General features: G+C 37.7%; 1 protein-coding gene across 1 annotated transcript in view; it reads left to right on the top strand.

Annotated features, from left to right (window-relative positions):
• The window catches only part of COL24A1 (collagen type XXIV alpha 1 chain), a gene marked incomplete at both ends in the record, with an annotated part of 153677 nt that overhangs the window by 40875 nt on the left and 92212 nt on the right, over window positions 1-20590 (top strand). The window contains 10 exons of the mRNA XM_082311754.1: window positions 1929-1982; window positions 3193-3237; window positions 5430-5483; window positions 6182-6226; window positions 11105-11158; window positions 13718-13762; window positions 18661-18714; window positions 18814-18858; window positions 19248-19301; window positions 19932-19985. Coding sequence (XP_082167880.1) covers window positions 1929-1982; window positions 3193-3237; window positions 5430-5483; window positions 6182-6226; window positions 11105-11158; window positions 13718-13762; window positions 18661-18714; window positions 18814-18858; window positions 19248-19301; window positions 19932-19985 — 504 coding nt within the window. The remainder of the gene's footprint in view (window positions 1-1928; window positions 1983-3192; window positions 3238-5429; window positions 5484-6181; window positions 6227-11104; window positions 11159-13717; window positions 13763-18660; window positions 18715-18813; window positions 18859-19247; window positions 19302-19931; window positions 19986-20590) is intronic.

The raw sequence follows: 20590 nt of genomic DNA, 5'->3' as shown, positions 1-20590 counted from the left end.
TTATTTAGTGCTTTTTCGCACTTCCATGTCAGTTCAAGAAGCAATCTGAATGTAAATTTCAAAGATATCCAATTGCTCATGCGTCTTGTTAGCATTAACGAGGCTCCTCATGGCAGAGTAGATGGAAGCATGAATCTCCTTTTGGATCACACTGAAAGAGAGCGGTGATGATAACAGATGATAGACACCTGAAGGGAGATGAAAACTCATGAACATCATCCATTAATGAGTTTTATACACAAATCTTAGCTGAATGAGTGGTGATTTTTATTATAGACTCACAGGCATCTTTCTGTGATGACTATAATTTAGCAGTGAGATAAAGAGATAGCCAGTGGAAAAAAAAGTCATTCTTAACATCAGGAGAAGAGTGCCTCAGTCTTTGAAGAAGTTGCAGGCGAAAAGTAATCAGTTAGTTACCATGGAGGGGTAAAAGTGAAGCTTGCATGGAAAAGTAATTCTGCTTATTATTCATGCAATCAAGCATGCAAGTTCCTTCGAAGGCAATTCATGTTCAAGAATGTGAAAACTGGTGATGTGCAACTGTTTGATATCTCTGTGTTCTTATACTGCTGCTGTAAATATTTTCCTTCGTTATTATCACTTAGAAAATACTCTGATATAACTTTTAAGAGAGCACTTTGGATGAAAGTGTTTTATTTTGCACGTAGTTCTTACTGCTGGTATTTTCAGGCGTGGCTGGTGAAGGTGATGAATTAGACCAGTTACTTGTCATCTGTAGCACCTACCTGTGTCTGTAGTTTTTAGAAGCTTGTACAGCGAGGACAGACATTCCTCTGAATTTGTGAATTGTGGAACCTCTTGAACAGCTGGTAACAAAGGAAAAGTTTTTAAAAAAAAGTTGTAAATGCAATGATTCTACTACTTGCTTAGTTTTTTCATATATGCATATTTTGGGATACAGCTGAGCCAAAACAAGAGACCATGGAGCCTGGTTCCATGATAGAACATCTGTCAGAAGATGAATCTGTACCGGTTGAAAGCAGGTGACAGAATCATCTCAGTGGCAGCTCATTTAAACAAAAAATACTGCAACCCCTTTTTGCATCTGCACTTCTGAGTTCTGCTTCCTAAGACTGCTGTTTCACCATAAATCAGCTGTGAGCAGCTCAGAGAGGAAGTCCTGATCCATTGCTATGGCAACATTGACATAGGACAGTGGGTGGATGGGTCAGGCTGGGAGAGTGTCCAATTTATGGACTCGGCTTGTTTAAAATAAAATTAACTAAACAGAGGTAGGTGGACCTTCCTATGTCTTGGTGATGGGGCCATGGCATTTGGCACCAGTTCAGAAAAGCACATTTTTCTGAAAATAAAGTCAGCTGCGCAGATGTTAAGTAATAAAACAACAACAAAAAAAAAGACTTTTGGATTTGTTTAGGAGGAAGAAGATGGAGAGAAGTTCTATACATTCATGACTAATCCAGTGCTATATTGACCTGATTCTGGAAGAAAAAAAGAAATTTGGCTTTGTAAGGACACAAGGATTCTTCTTTAATGAAACATTTCACATACTTTTTCAAATACAGCTAAGACCAATACAATTACTTCATGATAAGGACCTGTCTCCTATAGTCCTCCTCAATTACTTTTTATAAATAGCATCTATGGTTTTTTTATGGAAATAAGGGGTGCACTGTTGTACTTCATAAAATCAGGCTACTCTGCTTGTAATGCTTTTTAAAGGATACGTAACTGAAATTGGTGGAGTTACTTATATATGATGAGTAAATTTTAGGGTGTTGCTCTGTCACTTGCTTAGAAAGCAATTTTTCCATGAGCTTAAGCTGTCATATGACTGGGTGTTAAAAGACAAATGATAAAACAAATAAACTCCAAAACATGACATTAAACCTGTTTGTTGTTTCTTTCCTTTTTTTCTCCCCCCCGCCTCTTTTTCCACTTAGGGAATTCCAGGAATGGCTGGCAATATTGGGGCAGTTGGTTACCCTGGCAGGCAGGTGCAGTAACTATACTAATGTCTTTCCAGTTTTGAGGGTTTTCTTGTGTGTTCTTTTCAAAAGTACCATATCTAACTCTTGGAACTACTAATAGTATAAATGTATTTGTTTACATCCTATCATTTATCCTTGAAACAAACCTCTTTCACAGGTAGTACCCTTTAGTAATGTTGAGTCTTGTGGCTTTTAAACTTGGATGGGTTAGGTGCAGTAATGGTGTACTTTTCTGGAATACATAAATGACATTACCAAAGTACTGAATGTCTAAATGTTTTATGCTCCTTCATAAAACTGTTGTGGTTCTATGGATTTTATCTTCTTCATATTTCAAGTCCAGAAGCAGTAGGAAACTGCCTGTTGTAGTATAGTTCCTCCTGATTTTCACCAATGTATTTACTTCACTGCTGAAACTATTTCTTCAGCCCTTTAGGGAAACAGAACGTTAAAAGATTTCCTCCCCCCCCCCCAGATATTTGAGGAGAACCAATAAAGCCAGAAAGCAGCTTTCTATAAACACAAGCACTTATAGAAATATTGATTTTATTTTTTTAAATTTACATATAGGCTAACAGATACCTCAGTCCAGTAATACAAATAAGACATAAAGTAGAAATATTCATTATTTTCCCTATATAAAGGTATATGTGCTAAATTCAACAATGGACTCTGTGGATTTGTGTCTACTTAAAGGGTGAATTTGAGCAATATTTCAGCATTTTATTGGATTAAGTTTGTAATGGCTGTATATTTTAAAATTCCATTACAATATTTTATATAGTAATGGATGATAACATGTTTGTGTTGAATCACATCAAATGTTTACAGCTTTTGGACTGCATATGCTATTCTGACATTAGCTTGAAAATAATTGGAAATGTGTCCAAATATAAAAACTTATGAAAAATCCTGTGAAATTATCTCACTGTAATGCCAGATCACTGGGTCTGGAAAAAAATCTCCTCCCAGAAGAAATAATTTTAATGTAAAGGAAGTTTCAGTCATTGTCTAAGTTTCAGCCATGAATTAATGGGAGACCTTTTTGAATATGGTCCCAGGGGACTGCTTAACAACATCCTCTTCAATCCTAATCATTTTAAGAACATATTGCCAGTTTGCAGTTAACAAATACTGTTACAGTTCTTTTAAATAGACCATATCTGGTTGTTTAAAATGAAGTACAACTCTTTTTTTTTTTTTTTTTTTGTAATAGGGCTTAGCTGGACCAGAAGGTAACCCAGGTCCTAAAGGTGTAAGAGTAAGTAAGCTTTCTAAGCCTTTTGGCACGCATGTCTATTTTTACCCAGACATAAGAAAGGGGATGAGGAGTTTCATTCAGCTCTGCCAGTTGTATGCCCGCTGATCCACTGTGTCTTTACAGAACCCGCAAAAGAGAAAACATAGTGTTTCTTTCAAAATACATGTAAGGATTTAATTTTTGTTTTTCCGTGGTGAGCAGTGTAGAGCAGTCTTACGTTGTTGCCCTTCTCGATTGGAATGCCTGCAGGCAAGAGAAGGAAAGCAATACTGAATGTGGGTGTGTGAGAGCTGGGAGTGAAGAGGAGCGGACGTTTCCTGCCTGAAGCATTATTTCCATAATGGAAGCTGTCAAGAAGGGAGATGTATCTGGCATTTGCAATCTGTAACAGCTACAGAAGTTGATAAAGGGAAATCGTCTTGTCACATAAAACCATAGAAGTGATCTTGAGATTTTAGAATGGTTCAGCTGTAGTCATGTGTATCCTAGGGACTGAAGGCTCTTAATGCTCTGCTCGATTCAAGGTTTGCTTTTGATTATTGTTGGAGATAAAATAGGTTGGCTTTTTTTCTGTGTTTTTTTAAATTGGTTTTCTTTTGTATTTGTTTGTTTGTTTGTTTTTTTAATAGGCACATGTGCATGCGTACACATGCTTGTATAAGTATTTTTTCAGACTGACTCTCACCATCAGGCAGTAGACATGGGTTTCTAGAAAATTGCATGTTGCTGGTTGCACCTAGGATTTGGAGGAGCCTTTTGCTAAGTGTTTTCAGGCCCTCAGCTCATGCTGTACAGGTTGCTGAGCAGCGTGCTGTGTTTTCAAGTATCTATTAAAATAATCTTATTGTATTGCTAGATTTGCTTTTGTCCTGTTTTTTTAATGTAGTTACTAAAAGCTTTTACCTGCAGCAGCTTATTAAACATATGTCTGTTTTTTTGGGGTGGGTTTTTTTTCATGTTAGTTTTCATTGCAGTGATGGAAAAAATTAATTTGTCAGGATCAAGTGCCAACAGATATTGCACCCTCAGGGATTTTATCTTTTACATTTCTTCAGTTTATTTTTGCTCAGATTCTCAATGCATTTCGTCTCATTCTCCTCTCAACCAACAAGACATTAAGTGATCCCAGTCATTTCCTGAAAAGTTACTACTTCTCTGTTTACACAAAGCTAAAAATGGCCAACGTATGAGTAATTTTAGGGAAAAACACCTGTCAGGTCTTAAGGATAAGTCCTGTATATGAATTCTACAGCAACTTCCAATAAAAACGATGACGCAGCCCTGTTGAGACATACTACTGTGCCATGGAGGTGTATGGCAACATGATACAAAGTATCTTTAGAGCTTTAAGTTTAGAACATTCCTGCAATCAAACTATACCCTGCTTCTCAGCTGTTTTAAGAAACTGTAGAAAAAAGAAGTGCCTTTGCTTTCCTTACTCTCATTAGGGCTGGATGATAAGATGGGCACTATCTTTCATAATTTAGAGAAAAAAAAAAAGCCACCCAAAAAACCCACAAATCGTTACAATCGGAGGACTGGAGAGAGAGAGAGAGAGAGAGATATGAAAGCAAGGGATTCTTTTTTAGTAACTATTAATATTTTTGTTCCAGTCTCAGTTTGAATCTGGTAGTGAAGAATCCATCTATACTACTATTTTTGTAAATTGTACTATCATTTCTGCTGAGTCAACATTCTGTGAATATGAGAGGATCTATTTCTGACTTTCTGTGGGGAGGGTGGAAGAGAAATGCATTGTGACTGAACTTTAAGAAAAACGTTCTGCTTATGACAAGGTAAACTTTCTAAGACTCTTGCATTATAGCAGTGATCACACAGTGTTATTAAAGATGAGAACATCTTTTCTGATATATTTCATGAATAAGGTTAACTTCAGCGTTTTCATATTTCATTTATTCTAATAAATAAGGTCTCTAATGCAATTTTATCTTATTGGAACAATTTCTTAGTACTTTATTAATTGATTCTGTACCCTTATAATAGGAAATTGTTTTTCCTGTTGGTTGGAGAATAAAACCTAGTGACATTTCAGTTGATTGAGCTTCACTGGTAATTTCAAATAAGCCTGAATTTAATCCCTGGATCTTGAACCCACAGCTGACCAATACTGAGGGACAAGCAGTGTTGGTGAGAAGCAGCCGTGTAATCAAGAGTTGTTCTTATGTTTTTAGGGTTTCATTGGGCCTCCAGGTGTGGCAGGACAACCAGGACCTGAAGGAGAAAGGGTAGGTTTAATGGAATATCAATGAAATATTGATGTTTCAGTGGTAATGCAATATATGTTAGAATGGGGAAAAATGTACAAGGTATAACGATTCATTTAAGTCTTTGTCTAAAAGCAAAACTGATGTGGAGGGAATTAAATAAATAGGTCATATCTAATTAGTCTAATCAGTGAAATGCATTGGTGCTAAAGTTAAATGGGGAGCAGCTGCAAATTATTATTTGAATTTAATCTAGAGCTGCAAGGATTAGGGGTGTTTTTTCTTATCACCAAGGTCCATAATGAGTATTTTTCATTGAAGCAATTTCATTCAGTCCATAATTAATATTTGTCAGTTGTCAGATGATGTTTGCAATAAAACCAATCATGGAAATTTTAATCTCTGTCACTCTGTGCTTGAGCTTTTTCTTGCTTCTCTTGAGCACAAAGGCTGTCTGGCCATGTACTTTGATGGAAGCAGGATATGGCCCTTCATAGTTGTTCTGATGTGGCCACAGTAAAGACAAACAAAGTTTGTGTTTCTGCCCTTACTGTTAGGATATTGTCTCTGTGATTCTTTGCTCAAATCTTTTTTTTTTTTTTTTTTTTTTTTTTTAACAATGCTTCTCACACTGTCTTTTCCAAATGCAGGTTTAATTACTTGAATTTAAGCTACTGAAGGAAAGAAAACGTACTTATAATGGGTTATTTCTTTCTCAGGGCATCCCAGGCTTCCGTGGAAAAAGAGGTCCTAAAGGGAGACAGGTAAAACTTCTAACACTCGTTACAATTTCTGCTGCCAATGTAAATGCACCTGTAATTCACTCTGTACCTTTAATCAGCTGAAAAATGTTAGTTTTATTTTTTCCATAGATGACTATCTATTGTGTCCAGTTAGTACTTTGCAGTACTGCAAATTCTGTGCAAGTTATAACTACTAGATGTTCTGAAGTTAGGAAGACTTAACATGATGAGCCTTGTGGCTGGTTACTGATATCAGCCACCTGAGGGTTAAAAGATGACAGAAACACGTAAATATCTTCTGTAATATTAGTGTTAGCACAAGGTACAGATATGATGCAAGTTTCATAAGTCTGATTTTGGTGTTGGTTTGAATGCAAATCAGCTACTTCTAATGTGTGGTATTTCTGGACTATGGCAAATTAAAGCTGTCCTCTACTTAACATATATTTCTACAGCTGAGAATAAACACAAATCTGCCAAGTATACATTATCAAGGTTTACATATTTCCTGTGGTATATCTTCAATGCCAAGTGTTTTGTTCTCTGCTGCAACCTTATTATTTTAGGTCTTTGAAGCTATCCAGGAGTTTCCAATTTTAACTTTTTTGTGGTTTGAGATTGGAAACTGCGATAGCATTCTCCAGTTTTGCGCTCGGTTGTGCTTAGCAGTTCAGATGACTTTTCATCCAGCATGTTTAACAAGCTTCTCCAGCAGTAGTCGTGTGTTTACCATTGTTTGGCTCTTGACGTATGCTATGAAAGTTGTGGAGGATTCTGTTTAATTATTTTTTGTTTTCTGTGTGATCTAACACCAGCCAAAAAAAAGGCACTAGCCTTCAATAGAGTTCCTTTTGATGTAAAGAAAGGCAAACAGAGAAAAGTGTCATTAAGTTGATAGACTGCTCTTTCTGAAGCTGCCTTCAAAGTGTTAAGATATAAAATCAAACTAAGAGTCTGTTTTTTAAGTATTCAACTAGCAGGACAGGGTGCTCCTGTGCTTGTTGACCATATTGTAGTTTGCTTATGATTTTAATCAAATGCCACTTTGTGCATCTGAGTGTTGGGCGAGAAGGTGTCTGTGCCACCAGTACCTTGCAGTAGTTGGCAGTGTGTCATGCTGGTGAGTCACGTGCAGCATTTAAGAAGGAGAACCTGGACACAGAAAGCAAAGGCTTGTGCTCAGTGTGGAAAAGGAAGGGGAGGTGACAGCAGGGTACTTGGAAAATATGTTTTGCATTATAATCTCATTCTCAGGGGCAGGTTTCACTGAGGCTTCTGGTTGCCAGTGTAGTAGTTTGTTTCAATCTGTAACAGCTGGTGCTGTGCATGCTGTGGTAAGCAGTTGTTTTTCATTTACAACAAGAGCGCAACTTCTATCAGTGCCAGGCTATGCTCTGATAAGGACTTTTATTTATATAAATCAATTCAGAGAGGTTTCACATAGGTGACGGAGTACCAAAAGCACCTCTGCACAATGTCTGTGATGACCTTCATTCAGTACTGATTCCTCTGTAATGTTGTTATTTCCTGAATCCCAAGGTTGATTCCAAATCCTTTCTGTGATCTATAAAGTACTTATTTGACTAAAGGCTACTAATATAGGGACCAAACCAGGAGAGCAATCACATGGGAACCTGGCTTGAAGTACTTTGCTGGATCACAAGCTTAGAGAATGTGTGTTATTTTAACCCCAGACAATGATAGCTCTGATGATAACAACATCTTTCGACACAGTGTCCCGGAGTTAACAACACTGGTGCTTTGGGCCAGAGCACTGTCACTAAAGGAAATTTGGCATGGGAATTGAATAGTGCCTGAAGTCAGGCTCCTCACCTTGTGTTCGAGAATGCAACTTATTTCTTTAGACAAAACTTCTGTCAATAATAGTACTTGGGGAAAAAAACCTGTCTGACTGGCAGTGATCCTTCTGAAAGAGAAAAGATCCCAAATATGATCTTATTTTTGGAAAGCAATATTAAAGTATAAGAAAAGTGGATCGTACAAGCGATTGTACACCTACAATTCAAAATGCTACTACTTAGCAGGTTTATTGAATAGTTATTCGTACTTGTTACATCTCTGGCATATTTGAAATGGAACAAAATATTCAATTACCAAAAATCTTTATTGTGAAGATTATACAGTGAGGATTTCTTTGAATTTTAGATTAGTTTTGCATACAATACGCTTTAAAGAAAGTATTTCATAGTAAAAGCATCTGTATTCTTTTTTTTTTCCATTGTATGCTTGTAATATGAAATTTGGCTAGTTCTGCAATATTTTTAATACATTGTCTCTCCTGTTAGTATGATGCATATTGCTTTTGCATACGTGGTTTGACCACATTTGGGGGAATGTTTTTACATAGTTTTCTTCTATGTGGGATTAGTTACAACCAGCAATCAATGTGACAGAACAGACCTTGTAAGTTATACCAAGAATTTATTAATCAAGTCCATTGTAACTGCAAAAACAGTTCAGGTTCTGTTTTATATTAAAATTACGAATAGTCATCCTTTGTATGCTTTATAGTAATGTTAAATTATAATATTGATGTAATAAAACACTTGTTGCACTGTAGTGTTATTATATTACTTCCAATTTTAGACTTTTCTGACTGTTCTTCTATGTTGCATTTTCCTTTAATTTTTCTACTTACTAAGATAGTTTTATCAGCATCAGTTAGAAGACACATGCTGTTGAGAATGGGATTATGATGACTGTGGGTCATCATACCCATTTTGCATACGTGAAATTTTATAGTACATTTTCAGTCGTGCAAAAATTTGGCCAATGGTGTACAGATTGAGAATCAATGAAATCTTCTTTATTGACCATTAACCTATGAACCTCTACTGTTTAAATGATAAGACAGTAACGATATAAAGACCTGTACTGTCAGATCTTAAAATTATGGCTATAGATTCTTATTTGTGAGTTCCATGATCAGATCCTGAATAAAAATTTCAGTTGTGAGAGACTTTCCCATCTTTTGCTTTCCTCAGTTTCCAGGAGAATGCAGAAAAAAACTCCAACCAAAATCAACCCAGAAGATAGTATAGGGAGTGTTAAGCATGTCTCGGATTAATTCACAGTATCATGCATGATGATGGGAATTATGAGCCTATCAAGTTGTTTCAACATATTGTTTAAGCAGTGTGTATGCATATATAGACACACGTAAGAAGTTGCCTTAACTTTGACAGAATTTTGGTTTAAGTTATTACTAAAGCCAAATATGGCTTAAGCAGTGCTTAAACTACTTGGGTTTCTGATATGATTTTTCCACCTTCTTGCTGCGGTTTTATATTGTCTTCCTGGCTGCTGTTCATATAATATTGTACAATGATGCATATCCCCCATTCCATTAAGGAAAGACACTGCTATACTGAGTCCTGAGCTGGACAGCTATGTGGATGTCCTCCAAACAAGGTAGATTGAAAAGGCCAAATTAATTGTACCTTTGACCTGCAGCAGGTTTGAACACAGTCTTACGGAGGTGAAAGGTTAATGCCTCAAAGTACTGTTCCTGATACACAGGGAGGGGTAAGAAGACATTCAAACATTGAAAAGACAAAGAAGAGTACTTTGTGTAAAAATTATTGTAAGGATGGAATTTGCTCCTTTTCCCCGTGGAGATGGACTAGTAATGCTGTGGTGCTTTGCGGCTGATTTCTTGAGGTCAATGCATATCTCGGTTATCTCAGTACTCTAATACTGTGTGAGATTTTTCAGTTCCAGGAAAAGTCTCTTCCCTGTGGGCTCCTTATGTTGGATTTTTTGCCAGGCAGAATCCCTTTCCAGCTTGATATTTTGCAAATTTTGTTATAGGCTCTTCTATGGACCTTACAATGTAATTAAAAAGGATGTTGACTTCTCTGTAGATCTGTGCTCCATCCTTTCTCCTAACTTTATACAGTGATAGGAATCATGAAAATATTGCATGGTGCTGCTTCAAACTAATAGCATGAGTTTGCTGTTAGCTTCATGTGGCTCTTCCAGAGAAATAGTGAGATCTGGCTGGCAATAGTACACTGATAAAAATTAATTTAAAACAAACAAACAAAAGACCCAAAACAAACCACTTTTCCCCAGCAACTCATGTGCTTCTGCAGTGGGCAACATCAGAAAGAAGTAAAACAATCTGCAAAACCCTGAGAGAAAGCAAGAAAAGTTAGAGCCAGTAAAGTGGTGGATTTCCATTTCATTTTGCTTCTCAAGCAAGAAATGGAAATTCTCTTTCAAGCTTCGACACCTGACTTGGCTGGTCAGATTTCTTCCCTGTCCTGATAATCTAGTCTCTGAAGTCAAAACTCTGATAAAATGAAATGAGGCTTTTCCATGTCGTGTTTGAGTTATTGTTTCAGTCTCTCGATGCAGACTAAGGCAAGTGTTCACATTGGTAAGGACAGTGTTGTGCCAGAAAGATGAAAAATTTGATTTCTAGTGAACATGTGTCGCACTGAGACTGCAACCATTAATATCTGGGGAAAAGTAAGGAGAGAACAAAAGACAGATGTTTTAGTGAATGCTGTAGGTAACAGGAAAAAAAATTGAAGTAAAAATACTAAATAGGAAAAGAGACTCCAAGCAAACAGTTCAAGTAATACTCGTTTAATATTGCTCTTAAAGCATTCAGTCATCTGATTTTGCCCTGTGCTTACATTGTGTATAGTTATATCTTTTTTGGTTATGATTTTAGGAGACAAATAAATACCACTATTCTGTTTTATTAATTTGAACTGTGCAGCTGAAACTTTCTGCTTCTCCTGTTCCTCCATCTCTCTCCCTGAATCCACTTGCTGATGTCCTAATTTCTAATACCTATAGGAATTCAGTGTTCAGACCACCCTTTTTGTCTTGGATAATAAAGAACAAGCATTCTCTCTTCTGCTTTAGGGTTTTCCAGGTGACTTTGGAAATAGAGGCCCCCCTGGTCCAGATGGGAATCCTGTAAGTATCAAATTGTGTGTTGATAAACACGGTAAAATTTGAAATGCTCAATATTCACTCCCCTCCCAAATGGAAAGGAGACTTTTGCCTCAAAAGCAATGTCATGAAGTCCACAGGAAAATTTTGGACTGTTACTTTTCCATGGAAGTTGCTAAGCTAGTACTGTAATAAGCAGTGGTATAAAAAAGAGGAGAAAAGAACCAGAAAGCTGCTAAGAGAACACAGTTTCCACTGCTGTATGTGCTGACTACCTTGAGAATCAGATGTCTTGCTGTCCTCATTGCATTACTGATGAACGTTTTGTCTTAAAAAATTCTTGCACTGGATGTGACTTTGCATTGTTTATTTAAACCATTATTCTAAGATCACCTTAACAAAATGGGATTCTGCGTGCGTGCCAAAACCCTAGAGTTCATATGCTTATGCATTTGATAGTTGATTTCATCCTTTGAACTGTTAGTGAATACAATTTTGCTAGTATGTCTTTTAGTGCATTATAATCAGTATGATAACAGCTTTGTCCTTGGCAGCGTGTGCAAGCTAAAGTGCTCTCGTGGTATGGTGTTCAAACTGTGGCACAGTCACGTCACTTTACTGGCTGCCCTCAAAGGAGCTTTGCTGTCTTGCTGAATTTGTAGGGAAACTCTGGCTGCAGACTCCAAACTCAGGTTTCCTTTGATATGAGAAGCCAGTGAAAGGGCTTTGGGCCAGACAAGGGAACAGCAATAAGTGCTGGACAAAAGAGCAGCTGATTTGAATCTGCTTTTATTGTTGGATGCTCCTTTGGAAACTGCTATCAGTTTGTGTCTAAAGGTTATTCCGGTATGGACCAGAGTCAGCAACTGGGCAGAGGTGGTCTCCTTTTTGAAGGCCTGCCCTTTCCTGACACCCATCTTAGAAACTTATTTCAGAAAAGCTTACATGAATTTTGCTGATGGGTTGTCAACGTTTGGTGTCAGCATTTTGAAACATAGGAAAAAAAAAAAATTTTGCATTTCTGGTACCTGAGGCAAAGTTCCCCTTGTGGGAATGTTAGGTGATGTCAGTATGGTGCTTTTCATCTTGAAAGCCCTCTGAGGGGTTGTGAGTGTCACCAGCTGCTTTGCAAATGATATAAAAAAGTTAGTTCTTCCTTCCACTCTTGGTATTCCCAAGTCTCCCTCCATTCCTGACAAAGCAGATATTGTCTTTCCACAAGATCTGCAAAACAACAGTACTTTAATAGAAACAAGCTCAGAAAGCCTGGATCTGAAATTACGGACTTGCACTTTACAAAGAAGCCTGTTTTAACGCAAGCATTTGCAATCAAGTTCCTTCTAATCTGCCAAGACAGCTGCTGATCTTACTGCCTTCTCAGACAGGCAGCAACCCCTCAACCCCCCTCCTCTCCTCCCCCAAAACTTACCCTGCAGGGCATGTTCAGGCAAGGGGCCAGAGCTGCAGCTGCAGGGGGCTGCGATGCTAATGGAGTATTTACAGAGCCTGTTTGCGAGCTGGCAGTGGAGAGCAGGGGCTGCCTGGGAGGCCTGTGGTGGCAGGAACTTGAAGGGAAGACATTTCTTCCCATGTGCTGACTTGACACTAATGACCTTTGTCTCCATGCCTGATTTCTTCTGCTTAACAGAGTAATGCCATCCTTCATTTCCACAACACCTTCTCAATTCTCTGAGGATGTCAGTCTGCCTTGGAGGATGTTGCTAGAGCATTCAGCTTCCCCTGTGGTTAGTTTGGAGCAGGTTGGAGAAGGTGCATAGGCAGCAGAGGAGGGAGGAAAGCATGAAGGTGTCCTCTGTGCCCTGCCCAGCAGCCATGCCCTGTTGGACAGCTTCAGAAGGGGCTCAGATTTGATTGCATAAAAATTCCCCTTCACTGTGGGTGCCAATGGCCTGCAGTGAACCCTATGAACCCTATGTATGATATCCATTGAGTAGCAGGTCCCGGGTGTTGGGACAGCCTGCACGAAGCATCCTGACCTGGAGGGCTACAATACCCCTTTCATTGCAGGGCAAAGAGACCTTGCAACTGTTTCCAGAGGTGTTCACTATTTTACACTCTGCCGAGTTAAACTTGAGTGCAACAAAGGCAGTAGTAGAGTACTGTTGGATTTGTTACTTCTACATAAATTACAAATACCGTAGTTTGTATCAAGAAATAATTTTTCATAAAGAGAATGTAGCCTTTAATTTGCAAAGGTCTTTCTATGAACTGAACCAGTGTTCTATTTATCTTTCAAAGGAATCTTAATAAATTCTCATGGTGGTTTTTTTCCACCCCAAAAAAATCTTTTTTCTTCTTCCCACTTTAAATATTATGGGCACAAATCTCGTATTCCTTGGTAATGCAGGAATGATTTCATGATGCAAATATCTTGAGATCTAATTCCACGCTCAGGGATTTTAATAAGTATGTTCCCCTATACAGTGATAAGCTGTCATTCTTCAGGAACTCTCTATAAAAATCCCAACTGACGTGCTTTGCAGATCACTTTTGTTTATCTTACGACTGGGAATTTTTTAAAATGATAAAATTCAGATAATCTAAAATTCATTTTCTTTGAAGGGAATTGTTGGTGGTGTTGGTCCTCCTGGATTTCCAGGACTAAGAGTGAGTACACTTTTATTACTTACTTTGATATGGCTTCATTAGAATACTTGTCTTGTATGTTTGTGAAGTAATAAAAACAAATATAAGAATCCAGGGTTTTAAACAGTTTTTGTTTTAGTTAGCCGTGATTTCAGTTAAAATCACTCTGCAAAACTGCTGTCATATTGCTGGTATGGAGTATTTCTATACTTGGTTTGGATTTGTACGCTTGTTTCTGATCTGGTGTGTCTGGGTTTTTTATTTGAAATAACAAAGTTTGCTAGTTTATACCCCTAAAGCCAGCATTACTTTTTGAAAAAGTGCAATACTTTCAAACATTTTAACATCCACAGCCCTCATTCATTCCTGTATATGGCTACCAAATTCTAAGCAGAATTAATTCCTAAGCAAAATTACTTTATCTTGTATACAGTATCATATTGGTTTTGTTTGTTTTTAGAATAAGGTTGTGATGCTCATTATGGAGTTGCAAGCTGTAGTTGTATAAAGGTAGTTGCACCAGAAAAGCTCTGTGATGTGAATGAGTCCTACAGGAGGTGGTAAAGACTGATACTTTCATACTGTGTAGTCTTAACTCCCTTAAGTTATTCATGTGTTTACTGATAGAAGACCTGGATTTGATTCTTGATGTTGGCTCAATCAAGGCTGGCTACTCAGCCATGTTCATAGTTTATAACATGTGGGAGAAAATAGCATGTTTACACTTGAATTAAGAAAGCCATGCCTGTCTCCAGTGGGTGGTTGTTTTGTTTTGTTTTTTATTGATATCTGGAGATATGAAACATTCTTGATAAGTTTGTTAGTTTACAGTGATGGTCATCTAACTTTTCCTTTGAAGTATGACAGCTGAGTTCCATTATTATTATTATCTTTTTAATGATATGTTCAGAACAAAAAGTATTCCCTTGCTGCCTGATGGGGATTGTTATGGCATTGCTATACTGAAGATACACAAGCTTGGTCAAGGAACCTCTGTGACTTCCAGCCTTCATCATGCAAACGTGACTCATTGTATTCTTGTCAGTTTACATATTTGAGCCAATTGAACCACTCATGAGACTAGAGGTTGCACTCTTGAAAATTTGCTTTGAATTACAGTTTACTTTTCTTTCTTACATGACTGTCTTTGGAATTTTATCTCAAGTACTTGGTAATTGTACAAATGTATCTGAAGTTTTTAAAAAAGCCTATATATCACTTCTAAAAAGATACTGTTACTGATTATTTTGGCTAAAACTTAGTCAGCAGTTTAGCCCTTCCTAGAATTCATGAGCACAAATGTTTGCATGGTCAAAGCTTGATTTGCCATGTTGCTGAGTTGCAGTCACTTACACAGAGAGACTGAGTGTCAATAATTTTTTGTGAAATATAGAAATTATTTTCGATCACCAGTCCAAAGCCTTTGCCACCTGTACATAGCCACAATATAAACATAATGAGAGCTATTTCTTGGGGAAAAAAAAAATTGATGGCATATTTAGATTTTGACCAGCATGAAATCAATCATTGTTTTTCCTGTGAACTCCATTTGAGTGGCCTGCCATCTCCCATTTATATGTGGGACTCTTTTGCACAGTTTCTGCTGTGTAAGAGCATTGATTAAGTGCCCATGTCTTCTACATAATGTGTATTCAAAGTAAAGACAAGAAAGTAAAGCATAGAAACTGACATTTCTTTCTTCATTATGTACAATTACTAAGCTAATTCTTCCTGTGTATACTTTTTAGTTTTGCAATGTGACAATTTGGAATAGGACTTTTACAGGGAGTGCACTGATATTCACAGCTTTTATTGGAATTAGAGTTTGGCCCCAGAACTGTTGGAAACTTCACATCATCTGCTGCAGCTCCATTTGACTGCAAGGAATTAGGGGTCTTTTATGGAGCAGAGAGCTCCTTTGATCCCTATCCTTGTGTGTTTGTAGCTGAGGTATATGTTTATATGCTGAAAAACAATGACATTTTTGGAGGCAGAAATGTTTTTGCAAATGAGCTTCTGGTCTTAATAGAGTTTAGTGCTTGGGATGATAAATGTGTGAACAAAAATAGGTATGGGCAAGCGCTTATGATGTAGAAATGCAGCTCTATAAAGGTACAGTCATTGTAAATTCTTCTGACAGCTTAATAGATCTTACGGCTATATTACGGTGTTTTTAAAGGTATCTTCTTTTATTTAGCCAAGACACATTAGCATTGCTGCTCAGGGGCAGTTAACTCTCTGTGGTTGATAAGACCTTACTGGACAGTAAGATTTTGCAGTTGAGGAAGATGGCCCAGCAACATTTCCTCCAGATTTCTGAACACCCTTTGGAAACTTCCAAAGCATCAGCAAATCTAGTTGGGGTTTTGAAATAAGGTTGGAACATGGCTAAAGAGGACTTCAGTATCTAGTGGCATGAGTCTTTTGTGGCTACTAACACAGTATATAGGCATCATCAGTAAAATTTATTATGCGCTCCTCTGTGTCTCTGCATTACACCATATTAGTTACTCTGGTTCCCACTTTCCCAGTCAGTAAGATAATTGGAAGAGCTGTGCTTTGTTCCAGAGTTTCTTTACAAGGGACCGTTGCACTCTAAACTGTAGCAGAATTTCACCAAGACCCCAGGGGAATTTCATGTGACCCCAGCATCCCCAAATACAGCTTGTGTGGTGCAGCCCTGTCCCTTGACTACACCTGCTCTCCAAATGGGTTTGTGCACCCTGGCCTCTGTTTTCACATGGCCCTTATTCAGGCAGATGCTAGTGGTCATCCAAAACTGAGTAAAGAACTAGAGACCTCAATGTTTGTTCTAAAATACTTAGTCAATTAGACCACATTATACTATTACAAGATGCAGTATTGAACATGAGATTAAATATATTATTCTGGCAGAAACCAACAGCATTAATTCAAGTGGCTTGTCCGGCCCAGCTGTATGCAGTGTCAAGAGCTAATTATGTTTTTGTGTTTGTTCATGAGAACAGCAGCAAAGTGAGCAGCATTAGCAAGCTGAGCCCAGGAATTCCCTCCTTCCAAGATTTTTTCAATATACAAAGCTGTTGCCAAGGTCAGAGTTTTGGCTGGCAGAGCAGTCAGTCTCTCAAGATTTGCAAGATTATGAGTTTTAATAAGATGAATACTTTCAGAAAATTTACGACTACTGTTATCAGAGCTGGCTTTTCTTTTTACATTTTTTTTTTTTCTTAAAAACAAAACCAAAACCAAAACACACCTAATACTAGGAAGCATTAGTTTTCCTTTTCTGGTATCTTATCTTTTTGACAGGTAAAAGCAATGTGGTTTTAGTTTCACTTGTCACATAGAAATGGTGGAAAAGGTATGCTTTATGTAGCTGAAGTACTTTTTGTTTTCTATCAGTAAGTTTTAACCAAACTGATAAGCATGTGGTAACATATAGCAAGGCTGGTTTAGGCGGAGGAAGATTTAAAAAACTGACTTACTAATTCAACACTCTTCTTATCAGTGAGATCACTTTTCAGTTTTATTTTTGTGTAGTTCCAGTTCTTTGCTGTTAATTGGTCAGCCAATATGTCTGGAGACTGTGACAGGATTTTCACCAACCTGAATTTTGTGAATCTGTTTTGGAACTTCTTCCCACTGCTTTTGTAAGCTAAATTTCCCAGCTCAGTATCCCTCTGTGATTTTTCAACCAATGCTGCTGTTACCATAAGTATGCAGTTCAACGTACAGTATCATTAATACAGAAATGTCTTGCTGAACTAGAACATATAGCACAAGTAAGAGACAGTGATGTAAATAATTTATCTTGGCATCAGCTAACATGACAGAATAGATCATTTAAGCAGTCATGGAAAGCTAAAGCAATATAGAGTGGCGATTTTCCTGGGAGCTTTACCAAGCACCATTTTGATACTAAGTCATCAGTCTTCCTTTTTCTTCAGTGGGCCACGAGTCTGATGATGGCTGCAGAAGAATGTTTTTGCTAACATTGCTGAAAGAGTCTCTAGAGAATAATGAATATGTGCTGAACTGGAAATCAGTAGGTGTCCATCTCATCTTTTCCATGTCACTCTCAGCAAGTGGCAAAAGATTTCTGTATTCATATTTGTTGCTAAATTGTTGCATAGCCACAGAGGTATAACACTGCCTTCCCCTTCCCCACCCCCCCCCCAAGGCAGAATAGACAGAAAGCAGACAGACTTTTCCCTCTGTAATATAGTTTTAGCTATTGCTAAATCATTTCTTATGTTTATCTCACCATCTTTCATTAATATTATTGCTGTTGCTGTGTTGATCTTTTAAGATTCTGGTTCACTTTTCTTTTTCAAGTCATAAAACTGTCCATATAAATCCCAGAAAGGAGAGATGTAGTAAGGGCTTTGAGGGTACCTGAGAACAGAAAAAGTTAGCACGCCTGTCAGAACTTAAGTTAAGTTTGCACACTTGGTATTTTGGAAGAATCCCATCTCTTTTTCTTTTTTAACTTGCAGAAGTCAGAGAGATCAGAAATCCTAGTAAAAGTCACTTTTTATGGCACTGAACATGGTAGAATAAGTCTTTTACCCAAATTTGATGCTTATAGAGTAGTGATGTCATGTGACCCTAAGGACAGAGGGAATAGTCATCGAAGGTGCAAGTACAGTACAAAAGAAAGCTTCCTTATTCTGCATTGTCTAATGCACTGCTATCTTCTCTTGAATACATAATCTACAGGAAAAGAGGGAGGTTTTGTTTCTTGTGTTTCTGCTGATGTGGTTAGGAACTGTGAAAGTGGAGAGCTTATAATATGGATACTTTTTTCCCCCAAGAAATTAGCCTGAAAAAGATTTTGGTTTCTCTCTGTGGTGCAGAAAATGCCACATTCTGCTACCAGTCTTAAAGTTACTCCATTTCATCAGATGTTTAATGCCGTCACCTCTCTTGCTCTCTCACAGGGAGACATCGGGCCAGCAGGACCAAGCGGACCATCAGGAATTCCAGGGCCCACGGTACAGTGCCAAATGATCCCACAGCCTGGTGCCTATGCTCCTTTCCAAATTATAGACAAACATTGGAATTTTTTTTTTTTTTTTTTTTAATTTTAATAGGGTCTCCCAGGGAGTGCAGGACAGCCTGGAATGAAAGGTGATAAGGTGATTTAAATATTTCCATTATCTTAGAGATACATAATTCTTTCAGACTCATTTCATTAAATCTTGAGCAAAATAAAGTCTTGCCTTTTTCCTTTCGATTTCTTTTCTCTTCTGACTTTTATTTTTTAAAATTACTTCAGTCTCACATTCTGGTACTTTAGACAAACTTCTGGACAGAGCACTTACTACTGGGCATAACAATATCCAGTGCTGTGTCTATAGGGTTTCCTGGAGGGGGTACTTCAGTGCAACATCTTGCAATGTCATTCAAAGATCTGTGTTAATTTTAGATACTAAATATTGAATTCATCTTTCTCATTCTCTAATTCTGATAACTACCCCATTTAAAACCACATATGTATGTCTGTATAAAATAATGTATTGTTTAGGGTGAACATGGCCTTGCAGGAGAGCCAGGAGACCAGGGGTACCCGGGAGACAAGGTAATTTATAATTGCATTGTTTTACAAAATTGTCCAATTTCAGCAACTTCATCAGGCTTCTGAGTCTCTTAAAATGCAACAAGTCAGTTGCATAAAAGTAGAATGCAGTAGTAAAAGTTACTGGATACCACTAACTCACCATATTTTTAAGAAATGCTGTGCTAATTAAAACTTAGTTATGGAAAGTAGTGAACAAAGACAAGTAAGGGGCATGGGCAGAATTCTGGCTGCCATGTGTTCAGAGATACATCAAACAAGAAAAGAATTATGGTATGATCTGAAACCTGCTAAGAAACTGTTGTAAAAGATATTTTTCCCTTGAACCTCAAGGTTCATCTGCAGCTCACCTGGACCAATAGTGGTTAGCAGCAGCATATGGTCTGGCATGCTCCTTCATATTGTGAAACTGAGATAAATTAAGTATCTTCTTTCCTATTTGGCTAGTACATCAGAAGTCACTGAAATAGCACATCCTGTGAGAACTCTTTTGATGAAAGTTGAATGTTAGAAGACATTTCTCATCCCGCAGAGTTATTTTGAAGCCTGTTTCAGGTGGGAAAGTGTAGCTATCTGTTGCTTCCAACACAACAATACATTTTCATGTGTATTTAATAGCTTTCTTTTTTTCAGGGTGCTCTTGGTTTACCAGGACCCCCAGGGATCAGAGGAAAGCCAGGACCCCCAGTAAGTTTACACATTGATTTTTGCTCTCAATGTAACACAATATGTTGTTATATTTGATACTTCTTTGTATCTTATGATCACACTGCATGTAATCCACTAGAAGCTACCTAATTCAAAATGCGCAAAGAATAAGGTCTAAGCTGCTTTTATTTCTAGTGACTGGTTAGTGAGTGAGTCAGATCCTAACGTGTGAGATTTTATTACATTGATCAGTATATGTGTCAGATTGTAATACAGGAGTGCTTAGGATATTACGTATTCTGTGACAGTCACTTTGTAGGGGAATAGACATGTTGGTAATGTTTGAAACAAATCCACTGAGAGCTTTGGGAGCTGCCAAGACAACCATTTCGGCTAGCTGGATTTGGAGAGAGTGTGGGAAATCTCATTAATAATGGCCAGTCATTTCTCACAGGGATGGAAGTAGTCATGCATTCCAGTATTTACTGATTTTTAGCAACTTTAAAGGCATCCGTGCAGTGCTGCCACTTCTGCGTTTGTAAATGTTGAGGCAGAAAAAGCATGGCACAGGGTTACCTGGCTTTTTCCTCACCTGTCTTTAGCTCTACTGCCTGCCTCTTTTTGGTGTATAATTAAAAGCTGCC

This window comes from Platalea leucorodia (assembly GCF_965183815.1).
Source record: "Platalea leucorodia genome assembly, chromosome: 5".
NCBI lineage: Eukaryota > Metazoa > Chordata > Aves > Pelecaniformes > Threskiornithidae > Platalea > Platalea leucorodia.
The sequence above is the reverse complement of the archived record's forward strand: the minus strand, read 5'-3'. Positions and strand labels throughout refer to the sequence as shown.